Source organism: Procambarus clarkii, chromosome 86 (genome assembly GCF_040958095.1).
Source record: "Procambarus clarkii isolate CNS0578487 chromosome 86, FALCON_Pclarkii_2.0, whole genome shotgun sequence".
In the NCBI taxonomy this organism is placed as follows: Eukaryota; Metazoa; Arthropoda; class Malacostraca; order Decapoda; family Cambaridae; genus Procambarus; species Procambarus clarkii.
In genome coordinates, this window is record NC_091235.1 from 3,107,936 (window position 1) to 3,127,148 (window position 19,213).

At 48.0% G+C, this 19,213-nt stretch overlaps 2 protein-coding genes across 3 annotated transcripts in view; one reads left to right on the top strand and one right to left on the bottom strand.

Annotated features, from left to right (window-relative positions):
- Positions 1 to 19,213, bottom strand: part of LOC123769148 (acyl-coenzyme A synthetase ACSM3, mitochondrial) — a 401,722-nt gene that overhangs the window by 245,913 nt on the left and 136,596 nt on the right. The gene's annotated exons all lie outside the window — the stretch shown is intronic.
- LOC123769138 (putative leucine-rich repeat-containing protein DDB_G0290503) overlaps positions 7,243 to 19,213 on the top strand; it is a 273,502-nt gene continuing 261,531 nt past the window's right edge. The window contains 2 exon segments of the mRNA XM_069316913.1: positions 7,243 to 7,488; positions 12,980 to 13,068. Coding sequence (XP_069173014.1) covers positions 7,450 to 7,488; positions 12,980 to 13,068 — 128 coding nt within the window. The 5' untranslated portion in view covers positions 7,243 to 7,449.

Here is a 19,213-nt window from a genome sequence, read left to right on the forward strand (position 1 = left end):
TTACCTAGCAGTAAAATAGGTACCTGGGTGTTAGTCAGCTGTCACGGGCTGCTTCCTGGGGGTGGAGGCCTGGTCGAGGACCGGGCCGCGGGGACACTAAAAAAGCCCCGAAATCATCTCAAGAAGCCAACAAAGAGGTTATCTTATATGAACTCGCTGGTCTTGGTGTTAAAGGGAGATTATTGCGCTGGATAGGGGATTATCTTCACTCAGGAAGGCTCAGGTGGGGGTATCAAGGTTGTATGTCAGGTATGAGATGTATATTAAGTCAGGTGTATATTAAACCCTTACAGTCCGAGCACCGCGTGCCAGGTAAGTCCACTACGGCTCACCATAGCCCGTGCTACCTGGAACTTGTTCCCAGTAGCTGAATCTATAACAACAACAAATTAAACCTTGTTTAATATACTAATGAATAAGATAGCATCTGAGACATGCTCAAATGGGGTAACTCTGATCATATATGCCGATGATATTTTGTTTCAGTGCAAAGATATTTCAAAGATTTAAACGGTGTTGGATAATTTCAGAAATCTATCACCATATGGGACTGGTGATTAATGAAGACAAAACGAAGTTTGAATATAGAAGTCGGAGGCCCATTATATTGAAAATAAATGTCAAAAAATACAGTTAATATATATATATATAAATATTGAGGCACATATGTTGGATATTCCCAGGAGAGTTTGGAAGCTGAGATGAACACACTGTTGGGAAGAGATTACAACCTCTGAAGGCCTCAATTGGCATGCTGTGAAAAGGGAGTGGGAGTCCCTGTGCTACGAATGATATACTTGAGTACTGTAAGATCCCTTATTGGTTATGTTGCACCTGTCATTTCTCGTTTTGGTAAAGGTAAGATGGACAAGTTGGAGAAGGTACAAAATGAAGCCATGAGAATTATCTTACAGCACCGCTCCTGTGCCGGGTAAGTCCACTACAGGCTCACTATAGCCGGTGCTACTTGCCATGCTCTGGTGCCAGGTAAGTTACGGGCTCACCATAGCCCGTGCTGCTTGGAACTTGTTCCGAGTAGCTGAATCTATAACAACAACAACAACAACAATTATCTTAGGATGCCCAAGAAATGCAATAACTGAGATAATGAAGATGGAGTTGAATCTGAAGAGTATTGGGGATAGAATTTCAGAGATAAATGTAGCTTCTGCGATTAGATTAATGAGAGGAGGAGGAGCTAATGAATTAATCCTCTCATTTCAAAAGGTGGGAAGTAATGAACAATGTATGATAAAGAAGAGAGCATATATGAGTCCCTTATGTTCTAATGTTATGAAGTATGATGTTATTACAGAGTTTATTGCTCTGCCTAAGAGACAATTCACACCACCATGGGAGGACTGTAATGTAGATGTAGTAATTATTCCCTTGCTATTCCCATGCAAAAGAATAAAAGTATGTATGAGATAGGAGAGCTGAAGGCAACATATGATTGCATAATTAAAAAATTACCTACAGAAAACACTCTGCATGTATATTGTGATGGGTCAGTAGCTAGGGATGGGAAGGCAGGATGTGGTCTTGATCAGGGAGTACACTAACATCGGCACTGTAGATACTGTTATTGGACGCCGCTTAACTGACAATATCTCTTCAACGCATGCACTCATACCCTCCCCCCCCCCCCACCATGATATGGATCATGTTGAAAAGTTGGTTGAGGCTAATCCTAAGCGTCTGGCCTCGTATTTTGGACAGACATATTATTTTATATTGATTAACACCACTGCTTTACGAGACTATTTTATAATTCCCCCCTGACGAAACTATTCTGCCATCGAGGTATATGGGGTATCCCGAGATTTTACGAAATATTTCAAGTCCCTCAAAACAAAAAACAACTGACAATCGCTGCGCAGTGTTGTGACGCAACGGTAAACGCACCATGATCCTAAAGTGCCAATTTCAGAAGGGGCTCGTTAAGCTAGATTTTAAACATGTCTTCCATCAAGTCAGTAAAGACGTGAGCAGTTCGGAACCATTTCTGTCCTCCTTATCTGTTCGTCAAATCTTATCTTTGAGAAGTTTTGCATGGTGGGGCCCACACCACGCCTGGCAGGTTGGGTAGCGGTGGGGCCCACACACCACGTCTGGCAGGTTGGGTAGAGGTGGGGCCCACACACCACGTCTGGCAGGTTGGGTAGAGGTGGGGCCCACATACCACGCCTGGCAGGTTGGGTAGAGGTGGGGCCCACACACCACGTCTGGCAGGTTGGGTAGTGGTGCGGCCCACACACCACGTCTGGCAGGTTGGGTAGAGGTGGGGCCCACACACCACGTCTGGCAGGTTGGGTAGTGGTGCGGCCCACACACCACGTCTGGCAGGTTGGGTAGAGGTGGGGCCCACACACCACGCCTGGCAGGTTGGGTAGTGGTGGGGCCCACACACCACGCCTGGCAGGTTGGGTAGAGGTGGGGCCCACACACCACGCCTGGCAGGTTGGGTAGTGGTGGGGCCCACACACCACGCCTGGCAGGTTGGGTAGAGGTGGGGCCCACACACCACGCCTGGCAGGTTGGGTAGTGGTGGGGCCCACACACCACGCCTGGCAGGTTGGGTAGTGGTGGGGCCCACACACCACGCCTGGCAGGTTGGGTAGTGGTGCGGCCCACACCACGCCTGGCAGGTTGGGTAGAGGTGGGGCCCACACACCACGTCTGGCAGGTTGGGTAGAGGTGCGGCCCACACCACGCCTGGCAGGTTGGGTAGTGGTGGGGCCCACACACCACGCCTGGCAGGTTGGGTAGTGGTGCGGCCCACACCACGCCTGGCAGGTTGGGTAGAGGTGGGGCCCACACACCACGTCTGGCAGGTTGGGTAGAGGTGGGGCCCACACACCACGTCTGGCAGGTTGGGTAGAGGTGGGGCCCACACACCACGTCTGGCAGGTTGGGTAGAGGTGGGGCCCACACACCACGCCTGGCAGGTTGGGTAGTGGTGCGGCCCACACACCACGCCTGGCAGGTTGGGTAGTGGTGGGGCCCACACACCACGCCTGGCAGGTTGGGTAGTGGTGCGGCCCACACACCACGCCTGGCAGGTTGGGTAGTGAGACACCCATACGTATGATAACATGATAACATTATGGGTACGCCATAGCTGGCACATACACTACACAACCTGTCGTTATATAGTCCACAACACTATACCAGCCTGTGATAATATTAACAATACAATTAGTTATATAGAAAGGATATTAATGGGTATGAAGTCTGGTATATCGCGTCTGTTCACAATGGAATTGGGTCCAGGATTGATAGTCGCACAAGACGGAGGCATCTGGTCCCGGTTTCATAATACTGAAGCCTATGTTCAGCAGCAGGTACACGGGAGCTAGGCTACTGTTACTGTTGTGGATTGTATCATGGGGAAGGGTCAGTGGCTTGCCTAGAGGACTCGTCCAATATACGAACAAAAACCTTCCTGCCCCCGACAATTTATTTATTTATATACAAGAAGGGACATTGTGTTTGTAAGAGTACATAACATTTGTGTTCTTGCAGGGCCATTAACATGCATAGTGTTTTCTGGCATTTATTCTCCTCATCTGCACTGACTAATATTTAATTGCAACGTTATTTTAGGCTACTAAAATACAACGAGAGGAAGCAAGGATGTGAGGTTCACAAACACAGGCATTGATTATAATTAATTATAAAAGCTATCCAAATCCTAGGGATAATCAAGCGTACCTCTTAAGAAAAAGAAGGTAGTCATTCAATTGTATGCGCCCCCACCTGGATTATTGCCCTTGGGTGACACCTTGTCACCCAAGTCCTCCCCTGGGGGTACCTTGACACCCTGGTCCTCCCCTGGGGAACACCTTGACACCCTAGTCCTCCCCTGGGGACACCTTGACACCCTAGTCCTCCTCTGGGGGTACCTTGACACCCTAGACCCCCCATGGGGGTACCTTGACACCCTGGTCCTTCCCTGGGGAACACCTTGACACCCTAGTCCTCCCATGGGGGTACCTTGACACCCTAGTCCTCCCCTGGGGAACACCTTGACACCCTAGTCCTCCCCTGGGGAACACCTTGACACCCTAGTCCTCCCCTGGGGACACCTTGTCACCCAAGTCCTCCCATGGTGGTACCTTGACACCCTAGTCCTCCCCTGGGGGTACCTTGACACCCTAGTCCTCCCATGGGGACACCTTGTCACCCAAGTCCTCCCATGGTGGTACCTTGACACCCTAGTCCTCCCCTGGGGAACACCTTGACACCCTAGTCCTCCCCTGGGGACACCTTGTCACCCAAGTCCTCCCATGGTGGTACCTTGACACCCTAGTCCTCCCCTGGGGGTACCTTGACACCCTAGTCCTCCCCTGGGGAACACCTTGACACCCAAGTCCTCCCATGGTGGTACCTTGACACCCTAGTCCTCCCCTGGGGGTACCTTGACACCCTAGTCCTCCCCTGGGGAACACCTTGACACCCAAGTCCTCCCATGGTGGTACCTTGACACCCTAGTCCTCCCCTGGGGGTACCTTGTCACCCAAGTCCTCCCATGGTGGTACCTTGACACCCTAGTCCTCCCCTGGGGAACACCTTGACACCCTAGTCCTCCCCTGGGGACACCTTGTCACCCAAGTCCTCCCATGGTGGTACCTTGACACCCTAGTCCTCCCCTGGGGGTACCTTGACACCCTAGTCCTCCCCTGGGGACACCTTGTCACCCAAGTCCTCCCATGGTGGTACCTTGACACCCTAGTCCTCCCCTGGGGGTACCTTGACACCCTAGTCCTCCCCTGGGGAACACCTTGACACCCAAGTCCTCCCATGGTGGTACCTTGACACCCTAGTCCTCCCCTGGGGGTACCTTGACACCCTAGTCCTCCCCTGGGGAACACCTTGACACCCTAGTCCTCCCATGGGGGTACCTTGACACCCTAGTCCTCCCCTGGGGGACACCTTGACACCGACGCTGTGTGCACTAGGCTATAGGCATAGTATGTATTAGCTCTATATAGAAATCCAACATTCCGCTTGTAACTCATTTTGTATAAATGTATTTGGACCTAAATAAACTATTATTGTTATTATTAACACACAAAACTCACATTAATGTGATATATATATCAATGAAAAAATCCACTAGGATTGTAGGTGGGTGCGAACCTATCTATATGATCCCCAGCAATTCCAGGCACAAACTCTACCACTAGTCCACCACTGACTTGTTGCTAGGACTATGGCAAATCCACTAGGACTATGCTCTACCACATACCACATACTCTAGTGGTAGAGTATGCGCCTGGCAATGCTGGGTCGTAGTTCCGGCCCACCTATAGGCCTAGTGGATTTTGTTATTATTATTATTATTATTAGTAGTAGTAGTAGTAATAGTAATTCCTCAGGGCAACATACTTGGCCCTCTCCTCTTTCTCATCTATATTAATGACCTTCCAAACACCTCAAACCAATCTTATTTGCTGATGACACAACCTTCATTTTCTCCAGTCCTGACCCTCTTGCTCTAAATGTCACAGTGAATACTGAACTAAAGAAAGTTCATCTTTGGCTAACTGCTACCAAACTCACCCTTAACATTGACAAAACTTTCTATATTTTGTTTGGTAATAAATCCTCAAATGAAATTAATCTAAGAATAAACAATATCCAAATTAGTAACAAAGTTGATGGTAAATTCCTTGGTGTCCTCGTCGATAACAAACTGAATTTCCAGGGACACATTCTAAATATAGCAAAAAAAAAATTCTAAAATTGTTGGCATTCTTTCTAAGATAGATATTATGTACCTCGCCCTGCCCTGGTGACGCTCTATTACTCTCTCATCTATCCTTATCTCAACTATGGTATTTGTGCTTGGGGTTCTACTACCCAAAATCATTTACGTCCTCTAATTACTCAATACAAAGCTGCTATTAGAACAATATCTAACTCTTGCCTCAGACACCACTCGGTACCCTTACTCAAATCCCTAAATGTGTTAGATATTAAGTCACTGCACATCCTCTCATGTGTACCATATATATCTAAAACTCTGAACTGTAACGTCAATCATGACCTTAAGAGCTTCTTAGAAGGTTGTAACAGAACCCATGGGCACCACACCAGTAACAAATATCCATTTGATATCCCAAAAGTACGATTTAATCAAACTAGAAATGCTCTGCAAAACAAAGGACCCATAATGTGGAATGACCTTCCCAATCATGTCAAAGACTGTACCTCTCTCAACCAGTTTAAGATAAAAACTAAAAACTACCTAATAAACTCCATGTAACCTACCTTACCCCTAAATGTCAACCCATGTCTTACTATTGTAATAAATGCTGTTTGTTGACCAACTTTTATAATTGCTATTCTCTGCCTTGTCCCCCCCCCCTTATTTTATTTTTTATTTTTTCAACACAATTTATACTTTAAGCTCAGTTACTATTAAGTTTTAGTATGTGTTTTTCCCCCTCACTTGCTCGAAACGCTATGCATACTAGTGACTGTAGGTATTGTATTTACTACCTCTATCTTTAAATCCAACATTATGTTTGTAACTCAATGTATGTACCTATGCCCGAAACGCTTTGCGTAATAGTGGCTTTAGGCATTGTATGTACTAGCTCTACCTATAAGTCAACCAATCTTTGTAAAAATTTATTGTATGTATGTACCTTACCTAAATAAACATTTTTTTTTTATTTTTACCTTTACCTGAATAAAAAATATAATCTAATCTAATTGTATTATTATTATTATAATTATTATTATTATTATTATTATTATTATTATTATTATTATTATTATTATTATTATTATTATTATTACTATTACAGTTATTTACCTTAATTTACCTGAGGTCCCACTAGCACTAGTGGCCTCGACTAGGACAGGAAGCCAGCGGCTTGTCGAACAAGCCGTTGTTGTGGAGTTGTATCCTGGGCTTGGAGAAATATCGATATAAGGTTAATGTATATACATACACAGTCTGCCTCCACGAGACAACGAATTATTAAACGAATTACAGATAACTGTTTAAATGTTTAAATCTCTCGTCCCACACAATAACGTCTGGGGATTAAATACGGAGATAAAGAACGACGCTTTCCAAATCCGCATTAATATTTTTTATACATTTTGATTAATAATAAATAAAAGTCAAAATTCTACTGCCTAAAAATATAGTATAAATTGAGAGAGAGTAGAGAGGAGTATATAGAGGAGACGGTGAGAGTGCTCCACACCGCGTCCTCCATGCGGCCCACAATGCCCCTGGTGGCGGTGTTGTGGACAAGTTTGAACTGTGAGAGGCGGCGCCTGTGAGTGTTGTTACACCCCTCGCCCTACACCTGCACCCTACACCCGCACCCTACACCCGTCCTGCACACCTGGCTCACCGGGCATGTGCTGAGTGTGAGGGCAGACGCCGAGGACGGAGTTAGAGACACGGAGACTCTTACATCAACAATGGAGGAGGAGACAGCCCAAGATGTCGTCTTGAAGTGTGTATGTATTTGTGAGGTCTTTCTTACACCTGGGGCCCCGAGTGTTGAGGTGATGGCAGATGTGGAGTGTTGTGTGGGCTGCCCGTGGTGTGTGGTGGTGAAGGGCCACACGCTTGTCTTAGTGGCCCCTCAGGTACTCGTCTCAAGATGTCATCAACGTCTTGTGTACAAGATCATTACTCGCAAGAAACTATGCTTTTCCGTGTTTATCCTAACAGCTTTAATGTGAGATTTCTATAATTATAATAGTTTAGGTATAAGTACATATAAACAAAAAGGTATGCGTGTTAGTGGCTTTACAAGAATGTGAAAAGATCAGTGCTATGTACTCTCATAAACCCCGTGTACCTTCTTGTTTATAAATAAATATAAAGTTAAAGCAGAATGTTGGATTTCTAGACAGAGCTAGTATGCTTAAGTACACACACAGTTTCAGGCAAATATTCCCTCTATAACACTACAAAAGGCTTGCGTGGTTTAATAACACGAACATTGCATAATAATGACATTTTGACAAAAAGTTACCCCGAGTAAATAGTTTTTTGTTTTAAACTTGTTTATATATCCCCTGATCATGCATGGCATTTTCAGCCTAGCCTATAAGGTAGGCATACACAGATACTGTGTGTTGGTCACAAGAAATGTAAATGTTTTCTAAGTGAAGTTTAGGAACTGCAAAAAGTTAGGCCTGTCATCACTACCCTTTATACAAACCAAACTTAACGGACCTATCGTAACCGAGCCCAGTGTTGCTCTAGCAACGGGGAACATTCTGTATTGTGTGCACGAGGTGTGTGGCATCACTGTGATGTCGGGGATTTACTTTTTATATCCTCTCGGTGCCCTTGTTTCACTGATGCCAATGATGGCTGGATTTTCAGCCTCAGCATATACACATAATGTCAACATTTATTTACCAGGCTTCTGGCACTTGTGTAGAAGCAATTTGAACTGACATTGTTCCGTGGTGGACTGAGAGATTGTTACTGTGTTTAACACGTTCCTGTTTGGTTCATTGTCGCTCTGGTTCTGCACCCGTTTGTCGTTCGAGATGGTTAGTTTGGTCTGGCTGGGTGAAGGACTATGTCCTCTCACCCTTCTACTATCCAGATCACCTGCCCTCTCCTGATCTTTAGCTTTGCATTTGTGTGTTGGTCTGTGTTTTTTAATTCCTTTACTTTGCCTCTTAGCACCTTGTCTTTTTTTTGGGGGGGAGGGGTAGGGGGCTCAACTGAGAGGTCTGGGGATATGTATACTTGGTTACACCCTGCTAGATCTTTGAGTTCACAGGCCCTGCTTAGTATCAACGTTTTGTGCTCAAAATTTGTAATGGTTATTTGTACCATATTTGCCTCAGGCCTACCTAATCCTCTCAACCTTTGATAAATTTTTATTCCTCCACCTTGCCTAACAGTTTCTCAATCATATCCTCAATGAGTTCCTGGTTATTCTTTTCTTCTCTCGCAAAGTTTCTTATTATGAAGTTATTTTTCTGTCTTGTGCTTATCCCTTATTTCTGCGTCCCTCTCCTGGGCACCTGCATCATTTATTTATATTGTAGTCCATGACAATTTGGTTCATACAATTTACCCTGTGTTGCAAAGTTCATTTTGCTACCGTGTACCATTTCACCAGTGTGCATTGTCAATAGATTCTCTAGTCTCTCTCTATGTACTGATGAATTTTGTTACTTTTTCTGAGCTGATAATCAGCCATTGTATGATATATTTATCTATTGTTAATCATTAATATAGCCAAGTACTGTGTGTTCTTATTAGCTGGCCTTGTATAGATAAGGTATTAGTAGATTGATTGCTATTGGCAGTGTTGGTTGCAATTTTTTTTGTATAAATGTGATTGGACATAAAAGTACTATTTTAATTTTGTGCTTGATAAGTTCCAGCAACTGCACTATAGAAACAATGAAAATATTATGGAAACTGCATATTTAAAGTATCACACTACAGAAAAAAAATGTAAAAGATCTGGGGGCGAGTTATTGTGATGGACAAGTGTCATAAGGACCTTACGTTTTAAGAACACAATAAAGTATGTCACAACTGTAAGAAAAAGGACAGGATGGGTTACCTTGAGGTGCTTCCGGGGCTTAGCGTCCCCGCGGCCACAAGGGTAACATGTTACCCACATGGGTAACAAGAACTTTCAAACAAGAAATTCCGTGCCAATGATGATATTCTTAAAAACACTAATGCTTTCTAGGGTGGAATTCTGTTCCACAATAATGGTCTTATTCATAGCTGGAGAACTTGCAGACCTGGAGTGTGTGCAAAGGTCCTTTACTGTTAGAATCCACTCGATAAAACATCTAAATTATTGAGACTAAAATCTTTAAACCTGTATTCCCATGAGCACAGGTGGAAGAGATGCATAATAATTTATACTTGGAAAATATTATTGGGGTTGGTTTAAAATCTGCATATTGAAATAACATCACATGAAAGCAGGAGGCATGGTAGGATGTGCAAAATAGCTCCATTGAAAAGCAGATGGGCAATAGGTATGCTGAGAGCATACGATATGCAAGATATGCACCATATTTATACACAAGGGGCATAACTGGGTGACCTGTGTTCAAAAGAAAACTTGATAAACCCCTAAAGGATACCAGATCAACCAGACTGATTAATGTCAGGCTGTGAGCAGCCACGTCCAACAGCCTAGTTGACCAGATCAGCAACCAGGAAGAGTGGTCAGAGACTGGGCCATGGGAATGTTGATCCTTGGAAGAATCAAAAGATACAATAACCCGCAAGTTAAGTTAGTTTATTTATTTATTTATTTATTTATTTATGCATATACAAGAATGTACATAAGGAATGTGAGGATGGTAATTACAGTCTTGTAAAGCCACTAGCACGCGCAGCGTTTCGGGCAGGTCCTTAATCTAAGAAAATTTTAAGGAGGTAAATGCTTGCAAAATTTATAGACAAAAAAATGATAACAGATTACATGAAATGAAAAAAAAAAAAAAAAAAAGATGAGAAAATTGTAGGTACAGTATATTAAAGCACATAGGTAGCTAAGATTGATTACAATGACAGCTTAAAATGGTAGTTGACAACAAATTGGTAGGCACAATACAGCAGAAACAATATAAGATTGATTGCAATGACAGCTTGAATGGTAGTTGACAAAAATTGGTAGTCACAATACAGCATATGGCTAGCACATAAAAGAAGACAGCAATGAACACTAAGGTTGTTTGATATTACATAAAAATTAGGAGATTGGGTAACACTAGGTACAGAGCAAATTTAAAGCTCAGTGTAGGAAACTAAGAAGATGAAGTTAGGTACTTTTTGGTTTTGCTTTTAAATAAGGCAAAAGTTTTACAGTTTTTCAATTCACTAGGGAGTGAGTTCCATAGATTAGGTCCCTTAATTTGCATAGAGTGTTTACACAGATTAAGTTTGACCCTGGGGATATCAAAGAGATATTTATTTCTGGTGTGGTGATAATGGGTCCTATTACATCTGTCCAGGGAGAGTTTCAGAGCATGGTTTGCATTTAAGAACAGGGTTTTGTAAATGTAGTTGACACAAGAGAATGTGTGGAGGGAGTTAATATTTAGCAAGTTTAGGGATTTAAACAAGGGAGCTGAGTGTTGTCTGAAAGCAGAGTTAGTTATAATTCTGATAGCAGATTTTTGCTGTGTGATGATGGGCTTAAGGTGGTTTGCAGTGGTAGACCCCCATGCACAGATACCATAATTAAGATAGGGGTAGATTAGTGCATAATATAGTGAGAGGAGAGCAGAATTAGGAACATAATATCTGATTTTGGAGAGTATACCAACTGTCTTAGAGACTTTCTTAGTTATGTGTTGAATGTGGGTGCTGAAGTTGAGTCTCTTGTCTAGGAATAGGCCAAGAAACTTGCCATCATTTTTATTACTGATGTTAATGTTGTCTATCTGTAGCTGAATTGCATTTGATGATTTGCTTCCAAATAAGATGTAAGTCTTTTCGATGTTTAATGTTAGTTTGTTCGTTGACATCCATAAGTGGACTTTTTTTAATTCATTATTCACAACATTATTTAGTGTATGTGGGTTGAGGTTTGAGTAGATAAGGGTAGTATCGTCAACAAACAATATAGGTTTAAGAATATTAGAGACATTAGGCAGATCGTTTATATATATAAGAAATAGAAGAGGTCCTAAGATGCTGCCCTGTGGCACTCCAACGGTAATTGGTAGAGTGGAAGAAGTTGTATCATTGATGGTTACATATTGGTGTCTGTCACTAAGATAGGATCGGATGTAGTCAAGGGCAAGGCCTGGGATTCCATAATGCTGGAGTTTAAGTAAGAGGTAGTTGTGATTAACAGTATCAAAGGCTTTTCTTAGGTCAATGAAGAGTCCAATCGGAAACTCATTTTTGTCAAGGGCTGAGTAGATAATGTCAAGGAGACTAATGATTGCATCATTGGTGCTCTTTTGGGACCGGAAGCCAAACTGGCAGGGGCTGAGTATGTCGAATTTTACGAGGTAGGAATAGAGCTGTTTGTAAATAATTTTTTCAAATATTTTTGATAGAGTGGGTAGATTTGATATTGGTCTATAATTGTTTATATTGGTCTATAATTGTTTATAATTGATATTGGTCTATAATTGAACAAGCAACATAATAGTTGCTTGTTCTAGACTCTTAGATGGCAATCCCAGATTCCAGTCCCTGTCACATCAGAAATAGCTGGGCATGTTTCCTGTCACCTTATGCCTCTGTTCACTTACAATCCTACTACAGTTGACTAACTCCCAGGTACCCTGGGAGTTAGTCAGCTGTTCCTGGAGAAGGTCAGTAGTTTGATCTTGGAAGGACCCCAATACAAGCCTACCATGTATATACTGTACTGTATATATACAGACTGCCTGTCACTGAGAAAACAAATTAGTATATTAATGCCCTTTTATCCTTTCCCATTTTCCTCCAAATTTGTTGCTACCTTTAGGTGGTCCAGAGGATCAATGACCCTATGACCTAATCTTGGGCCAGAACTCCTGTTTACCAGGCTGTTGGATGCTGTTTCAGGGTTCTGACTAGGAATCACAATCTGGTTGATCAGGTACCCTTTGGAGGTGTTTTATCAAATTGCCTACAAGAGTGTTAAAAAAAGTTGGCAAGTCATGTCCCTTGTATTTAGAGGGAGTGAGTTTAAAAGCCTTTGGCCCTTAATGGTAATAGAATTCTCTTGGAGTACAGACAGGGTACCAGGTTATCACAAGTCAAATGTGGCTTATGACAGGATTTGGGGAGCAGAACAATTCCCAGAACCCACTGTAGGTATATTTCCAGCTATTGGATATTCTCGATATTCAAAATCATGTGGACTTTATTATGTATAATTAACCATATCTATTATAAGCCACCATGATAGTGACTGTTTCTATAAATCTGTACAGTACAGTACAGTGATGTTTGCACTAATGTTTGAAAATCCCTCCCTAATGTATATTTTTTTCTTTTCAGGTGAATGCACTCGAACTGCTTCCAGAAACCATACCAACAATAAAACACTTGGTGGATGGCAAAATATTTTCACGTTTTTTAGCAATTTTGTACGTATATGTGTGTTTTATTTAAAAATTGGTTAACTAAAAATGAGCAGAATTGTATTAAAAGTTCCAATAGTTATTTCTTGTACAGTACTATACAGTACTTTATTAATTATGTGCTCTGCTTTAATTACTTAATGCAGTTTCCTACTTAAATTAAGAAACAATAGGCCTAATCAGATTTTTTAATTTATTCAACATTTAGTTAATAGTAATTTGCTCTGTTGCAGTGTGTAGTTACCCCAAGTGTAACTCCTACATTGTTAGGTAACTAAAAATATTAGCTTTACAGAGCGAGAGCTACGCTTGGGGTGTCTCGTCTTCCCAGTACTGTTTGTTGTATAACGCTTTGAAACTACAATTCTGACGGGTTTGGCCTCTGCCACCTTCTTTTTCGCTTAGCTTGTTCCAACCGTCTTCCACTGTTTGCAAAAGAAAACTTTCTAGTATTTTTTCTGGGGGGAGCCCCGTCGGCTCCCCGGAGCTATCCCAGGCTGATATGCTAATGTCAGACTTTGGCATCAGTCATGTGTATGGAGTTCTTAGGCCTACCGGGGACCACGGCCAGAACCGGGCCCCCTCAGAGAGGCAAGGGGAGCAATGGCCTATAGAAGCCCCCGTGTAGTTGGAAGCATTCTATGTCTGCCATCGACCGGAACAGGCACCCAGAAAGGTAAGCGCCCCAAAACAAACCCCTATTCTGGTTAAAATTGCTACCTAAAACCGAACTAGTGGATAGAACTCCCCAACCGAAAACAAGCAAACTAGTGTGACGTCACACACTGCCGCGCCGCTGTCTGCGCAGCTCCCCCCTCCCCGGGAGGGGGAAGGGGAAGCCCCAGACCCCCCGCGCCGGCTACCCACACCTCAGTTCTTGAGGCTGATGCTATAGGCGATGGTCGTGTGCTCTGGCTCCGGTGTCGCTACTGCACTGTGCTTTGTGTGTGGTGTTAGTTTTGTGGGTGCGAGAGCCAGGAGTTATCTTCAGTACTCGGGCTGCATGCGCCTAGGGCTGCCTTCCCTAGGTGCCCTGTAAGTACTGCCCTTGGGGCTTGGGGTCACCTTCCACAGGCTCCTCGGGGTCTGCCTCTGCTGGTCCGTTTTACCTTTCGGTTTTTCGGCCGCCTGTTGGGCTCTTGGGTGTTCTGTTCTCCCTTGTTACCGGCAGGTAAGAGGCAGTTTGCACTGGTAGGGGCGCAGGGTGCTGCTCAGCTTGTATTTCCCGACATCGCGGCCGGCTCTGTTCCTTGGGGTTCGCTGTCCTCTTGCGGGGTTTTGTTTTTCTTTTTGTTTTTGCCTGGTGGGGGGGTTCTGTCATTTTATTCAGTTTGTTTTTGCCCTTCCACTGTTCTCCTCGGTGGCGCCCCCTGCTAGGTCCCCGTGAGTGTACACGTCCCTGGGGTTCAGCTTTAGAAGTTTGCTTGGTAGTTTTGGGCGCCGGTTTGCAGCACCCTGCCTGGGACTACCTGAGCGCGAGTCCTCTTAAAGTAAACGCTCAGGACCCTGGGAATCCCCTAGGGGGCGCGTGGGTCCGATGGATGTGACCCCGGAGTCCCCACTCGCTGTGTGCGAGTTTGAGGGTTGCTCGGTCCCCTTGTCTCAGGGTGACCCTCATTGTTTTTGCCTCTGCCACGCTGCCTGTTGGGTCGGTGATACTTTCGACCCTGAGTCCTGTGAGTGTTGCTGCTTGCTTGTGACTCAATTTACCCAATCCTCTGATGATTCTATTCGGGTACAGGCGGCACGTGCGTTGCAGTCTAGGTTTCGTCTGTTGCAACGCGCTCGGTTGGTTGCTTCCCCGGATGCCCCGGGGCTGCCCCGCTTTGCTTTTCGAGACCCGGACTTGGGGGTGGGGGTCGCTTCGATCCTGGTTCAGTCCGCACCTCCTCGTCCTTCCCCTTCTGTTCGTTCTGGTCCCCCGCCCCTGCTTCCGGCCCCGAAGCGTCTGAGGGTTTCGGGGTCGGGGCAGGGGTTACTTGATCTCGAGACTCGGGCAGCTTCGGGGGTTGCCCCTTCCGGGGGGGCGGCAGAGGCATTCGAGTCTTGTCTCCCGGCCGAAGCTTCAGGGTCTGACCAGTGGGCCCCCCTTCCTCCAGCTTTTTCGGCTGCTCCGTCCTTGTCTTGTGGGGTCGGGGCTTGGGGAGAGGACTCGGCCTCGGGTCCTGTGGTGACGGACCTCGAGGCTGGGGAGGGGCTGACTTGGGGGCCTTGGGCCCCGCTGGACCCCGCCTGGGTTTTTCTTCCCACTGAGCGGGGCTTATTGTTACAAGGAGTGGGGTTTTCTTTCCCCCCCTCTGCGTACGAGTTGGATTTGGTGTCGGCCCCTCCCCGGGTTCGGTTCCGTGTTCCCCCGGGTACGTCGGTTCCGTCCTTCCGGAGGTTTTCGGCTTATCGCATCCAACCTGGTGTGGTGCGAGCGGCCTTTGCAGCTTACCTCATGCGTGACCCGGATTATGCCTCGGAAATGGATCCGTCCACGTTCAGGTTTGGGACTTCGTTCCCTTTCTGGCTCCGTTACGAGGTTCCGGAGTCGTCCTGGCTAGCAGACTGCCCCTTGTTTGGTCTGGATTCCTGGCATTCCTTCTGTCGTTCCCGCACGCTGGAGTGGCGGGAAGCTTCCACGGTGCTTCAGGTTTTCCTGGGGGGTGACCTTGAGTACCTGAATGAGTGCTTGTTTGCCCCTGCCCTTCCCCGCGATGTGGGCGTTATTCAGCTCCATGTGCAGGTTCCCTCCCTTTCGGCGGCGCTCGTGGCGGAGGACTTGCGCGCTCGGGGCCTTTTGTGTTCGGCCTTGCGGTTCTTTTCCCTCCTGGAGCTGTCTTCGGATTGGCTCGTGGAGGATGTGGGGACGCTTGGGTCCGTCCCGGGGTCCGGCACCTTGTCCTCGGCTGCGCGTTCGTCGGCTGCCTTGTTGAAGCTGTTCACGCCGATTTTGCGGGATGCGGTTTCCCTGTTCTATGCTTCCCGTCTCGCGTGTCGGCAGGCGGTGCTGGGTTCCTCCGTGGAATCTGCTTGGGCTCTGGCTCTTAGGCGTTCTTCACCTTTTTGTCCTCTCCTGTTTGGGGAGTCGGCCGTGGCGCAGTTTATTCAGGCTGCGTCGGCGGCTTGTCGTCCGATGTCGGACTTGTTGGTTTTCCGGGGGTCCCGGGGTGGGTCTTCCCGGAAAGGTCGTGCCAGGGCTCGGGGTTCCTCTCGTCGTGGTAGGCCTCTGGTGTCAGGTTTGGGGTTGGCTCCTCCTGCGGACCCTCCCTCGTCTGGTCGGCGCGGTGTTCGCGCTGTGCGGGGTTCTGGGTCTCGTAAGGGTCGCCGGCCCTTTCGCGGTTTGCCCCCTTGACGGGGCGATGGGGGGGCGGCTTGCGCTGTTCGCCCGCGCCTGGTCCCACGATTCGTGGGCCTTTCGGGTCGTGTCTCGCGGCCTGCGGTGGCGTTGGGTGGCCCCTCCCCCCCTTTGGGGGGGTCGGGGCTGGCAGGGCAGGCTTCTTCCCCTGCGCTCTGTCGAGTCGTCTTGGAGTGGGTACGCTTGGGCGTTGTCGAAACGACGTCGTCCCTCAGATGGGTTTCCCGTCTGTTTCCGGTTCCGAAATGGGACTGCGCGGACCTGCGGTTCATTCTGGACTTGTCCCGTCTGAACCCCTGGGTTCATTGCCCCTCCTTTCGGATGACTACGCTGTCTCAGGTTCGGCTCCTCTTGGAGCCGGGAGCTTGGATGGTGTCCCTGGACCTCCGGGACGCTTATTGGCATGTCCCGATTCATCCGCGGTTCAGGGACTGGCTCGGTTTTGTAGTGGGGCGTCTGAGTTACCGCTTTCGTTGTCTCCCGTTCGGGTTGAACCTGGCACCTCGCGTGTTCACACGCCTTACACGGGTTGTGGTGGCTCGTTTGCGTCTCCTAGGTGTTCGGGTGTTGGCCTACCTCGACGACTGGCTGGTTTGGGCTCCCAGCCAGTCAGCTTGCTTGCTAGCCAGGGAGTTGGTTCTTTCCCAGCTCGCCGGGTTCGGGTTCTTGGTGAACTGGAGGAAGTCCCATCTGGTTCCCTCTCAGGTTCGGACTTGGCTGGGTCTCGTGTGGGACTCTCGAACCGCCTCCTTGTCTCTCCCTCCGGAGTCTCTCCTGCGGCTGCGGTCCCGCCTTCGTCTGTTTCTGGAGGGCCCTCGGGTCACCCGGCGGTTGCTCGAGGGGCTGTGCGGGAGCCTGAACTTCGCGATGGTGGTCTACCCGCCGGGTCGGGTTTGGCTTCGACGGCTGTTCTGGTTCCTTCGGGGTTCCCCCTTCCGCCTCTCTCGCGATCGCAGAGTTCGACCCCCGGGGGACTTGCGTCGGTTGCTGCGTCACCGGCTTCCTCTTCGGGTTTTTCGGGGTTCAGTGCCTTGGCGCCTGCCCGAGCCCTCGCTCGATGTGTACACGGATGCGTCGTCTCTCGGCTGGGGTTTTGTGACCAGTGCTCACCAGGCCGGCCAGGGGCGTTGGGATCCGTCCTTCCGTCGAGCTCACAGTACGGTGCGGGAGTTCGCGGCAGTGTGGTTTGCTCTGGGGAGGATTCGGGTGGCCCGCGGATCGACGATTTGGCTCCATTCGGACTGCTCTCCGGTGGTTCATTGCCTGAACCGCGGGGGTTCGATGCGGTCCTTGTCTCTTTGGGGTTGGTCGCTTCGGGTGACTCGTCTGCTGAGTTCTCGGGGTTTGGCTCTCCTGGCGGTTCACGTACGGGGCGTGTCCAACGTCTTGGCCGACGCCCTGTCTCGCTTCGTTCCCCTCTCCACGGAGTGGACGGTCGACGACGAGTCCTTCCGTTGGCTTTGCCAGACATTCGGGCGCCCCGAAGTGGACCTCTTCGCGTCGGCGTGGTCGCGGCGTCCTCCCGTTTATGCGGCGCCCTTCCCCGATTGCGAGGCCGTCGGGGTCGATGCCTTTCGGCTCGACTGGTCGAGGTGGGGGTTCCTGTACCTCTTTCCCCCGGTTCGGCTGTTGCTCCAGGTCCTGACTCGCTTAGAGACTTACCGGAGGAGAGTTGTCCTTCTGGCCCCTTGGTGGCCGGCCCAGCCTTGGTTTCAGGCGCTGGTTGCTCGGTGTCCGAACCCGAGGGTTTTCCCGCGGCTCCGCCTCTTTCAGCAGATCGGGCCGGTACGTCACGTAGCTGGTTCGATCTTCTCCTCGAGTCTTCGCGTATGGTTTTTTTGACTCGAGTCTATCATCATCTCTATGGTGATCAGGTGGCCTCCTTGTTGGTGTCCCACCTGAGGGCTTCTTCTCGGTGGCAGTATGAAGTTTCCTGGCGGTCCTTCCGTTTCTTTTTGCGTCTTCGTCGTGTTGGCTCTTTGTCTGTTCGGGTGGTCTTGTCCTTCCTCTCGTGGTTGTTTCAGGACCGTCATCTTATGCCTAACACTGTCGCTTCGTATCGTGCGGCGCTGGCGGAGCCGCTTCAGCTTGCTTTCGGTATCAATGTTACGTCTGCGCCGTTTCGCAAGCTGTCTCGTGCATTGTTTCACCTCCGGCCTGCTCATGCGTCGCCTGAGCCGTCCTGGTCTTTGGACAGAGTGCTCGCTTTCCTTTCATCTCCTCGTTTCGTTGTGGCCCCTTCGGTCCAGGATTGTTTTTCCAAGGCACTTTTCTTGTTGGCTTTGGCCTCTGGGGGTCGGGTAGGGGAGCTTCATGCTCTCCTCCGGCGCAGGGGTTTCTGCTCTTTTGGTCGTGGTGATAGTTTTGTTCGTTTGCAGCCGTCTCCTTCTTTTCTGGCAAAGAATGAGACTGCTGCGTTCCGGAGGGGTCCATGGGTGGTTGATGCTTGGTTGGTCAGGCCAGGGGTGCATCATGTTTTGTGTCCGGTTGCGGCGCTTCGCCGTTATTTGCGCGCCACAGCTTCTGTGTCCGGGGACGCGCTGTGGGTTGATCCGGTTTCCCTTCTTCCCTGTTCGCGGGTTCGGGTCTCTCAGGTCGTCCGCAGGGTTATTAGGTCCAGCCAGCCTGCGGTCTATCCCCGTGCCCATGACGTTCGTAAGTTCGCGGCTCTTGCTGCCGTCTTTGGGAATATGTCTTGGTCTGATATTCGGGCGCGGGGATTTTGGCGGTCGAACAGGGTCCTGGCTGCTCGTTACCTTGTGAATGTCCCTGGGCCTCGTCGGGCCTGTGTTGCTTTGGGTCGGCGGTTGC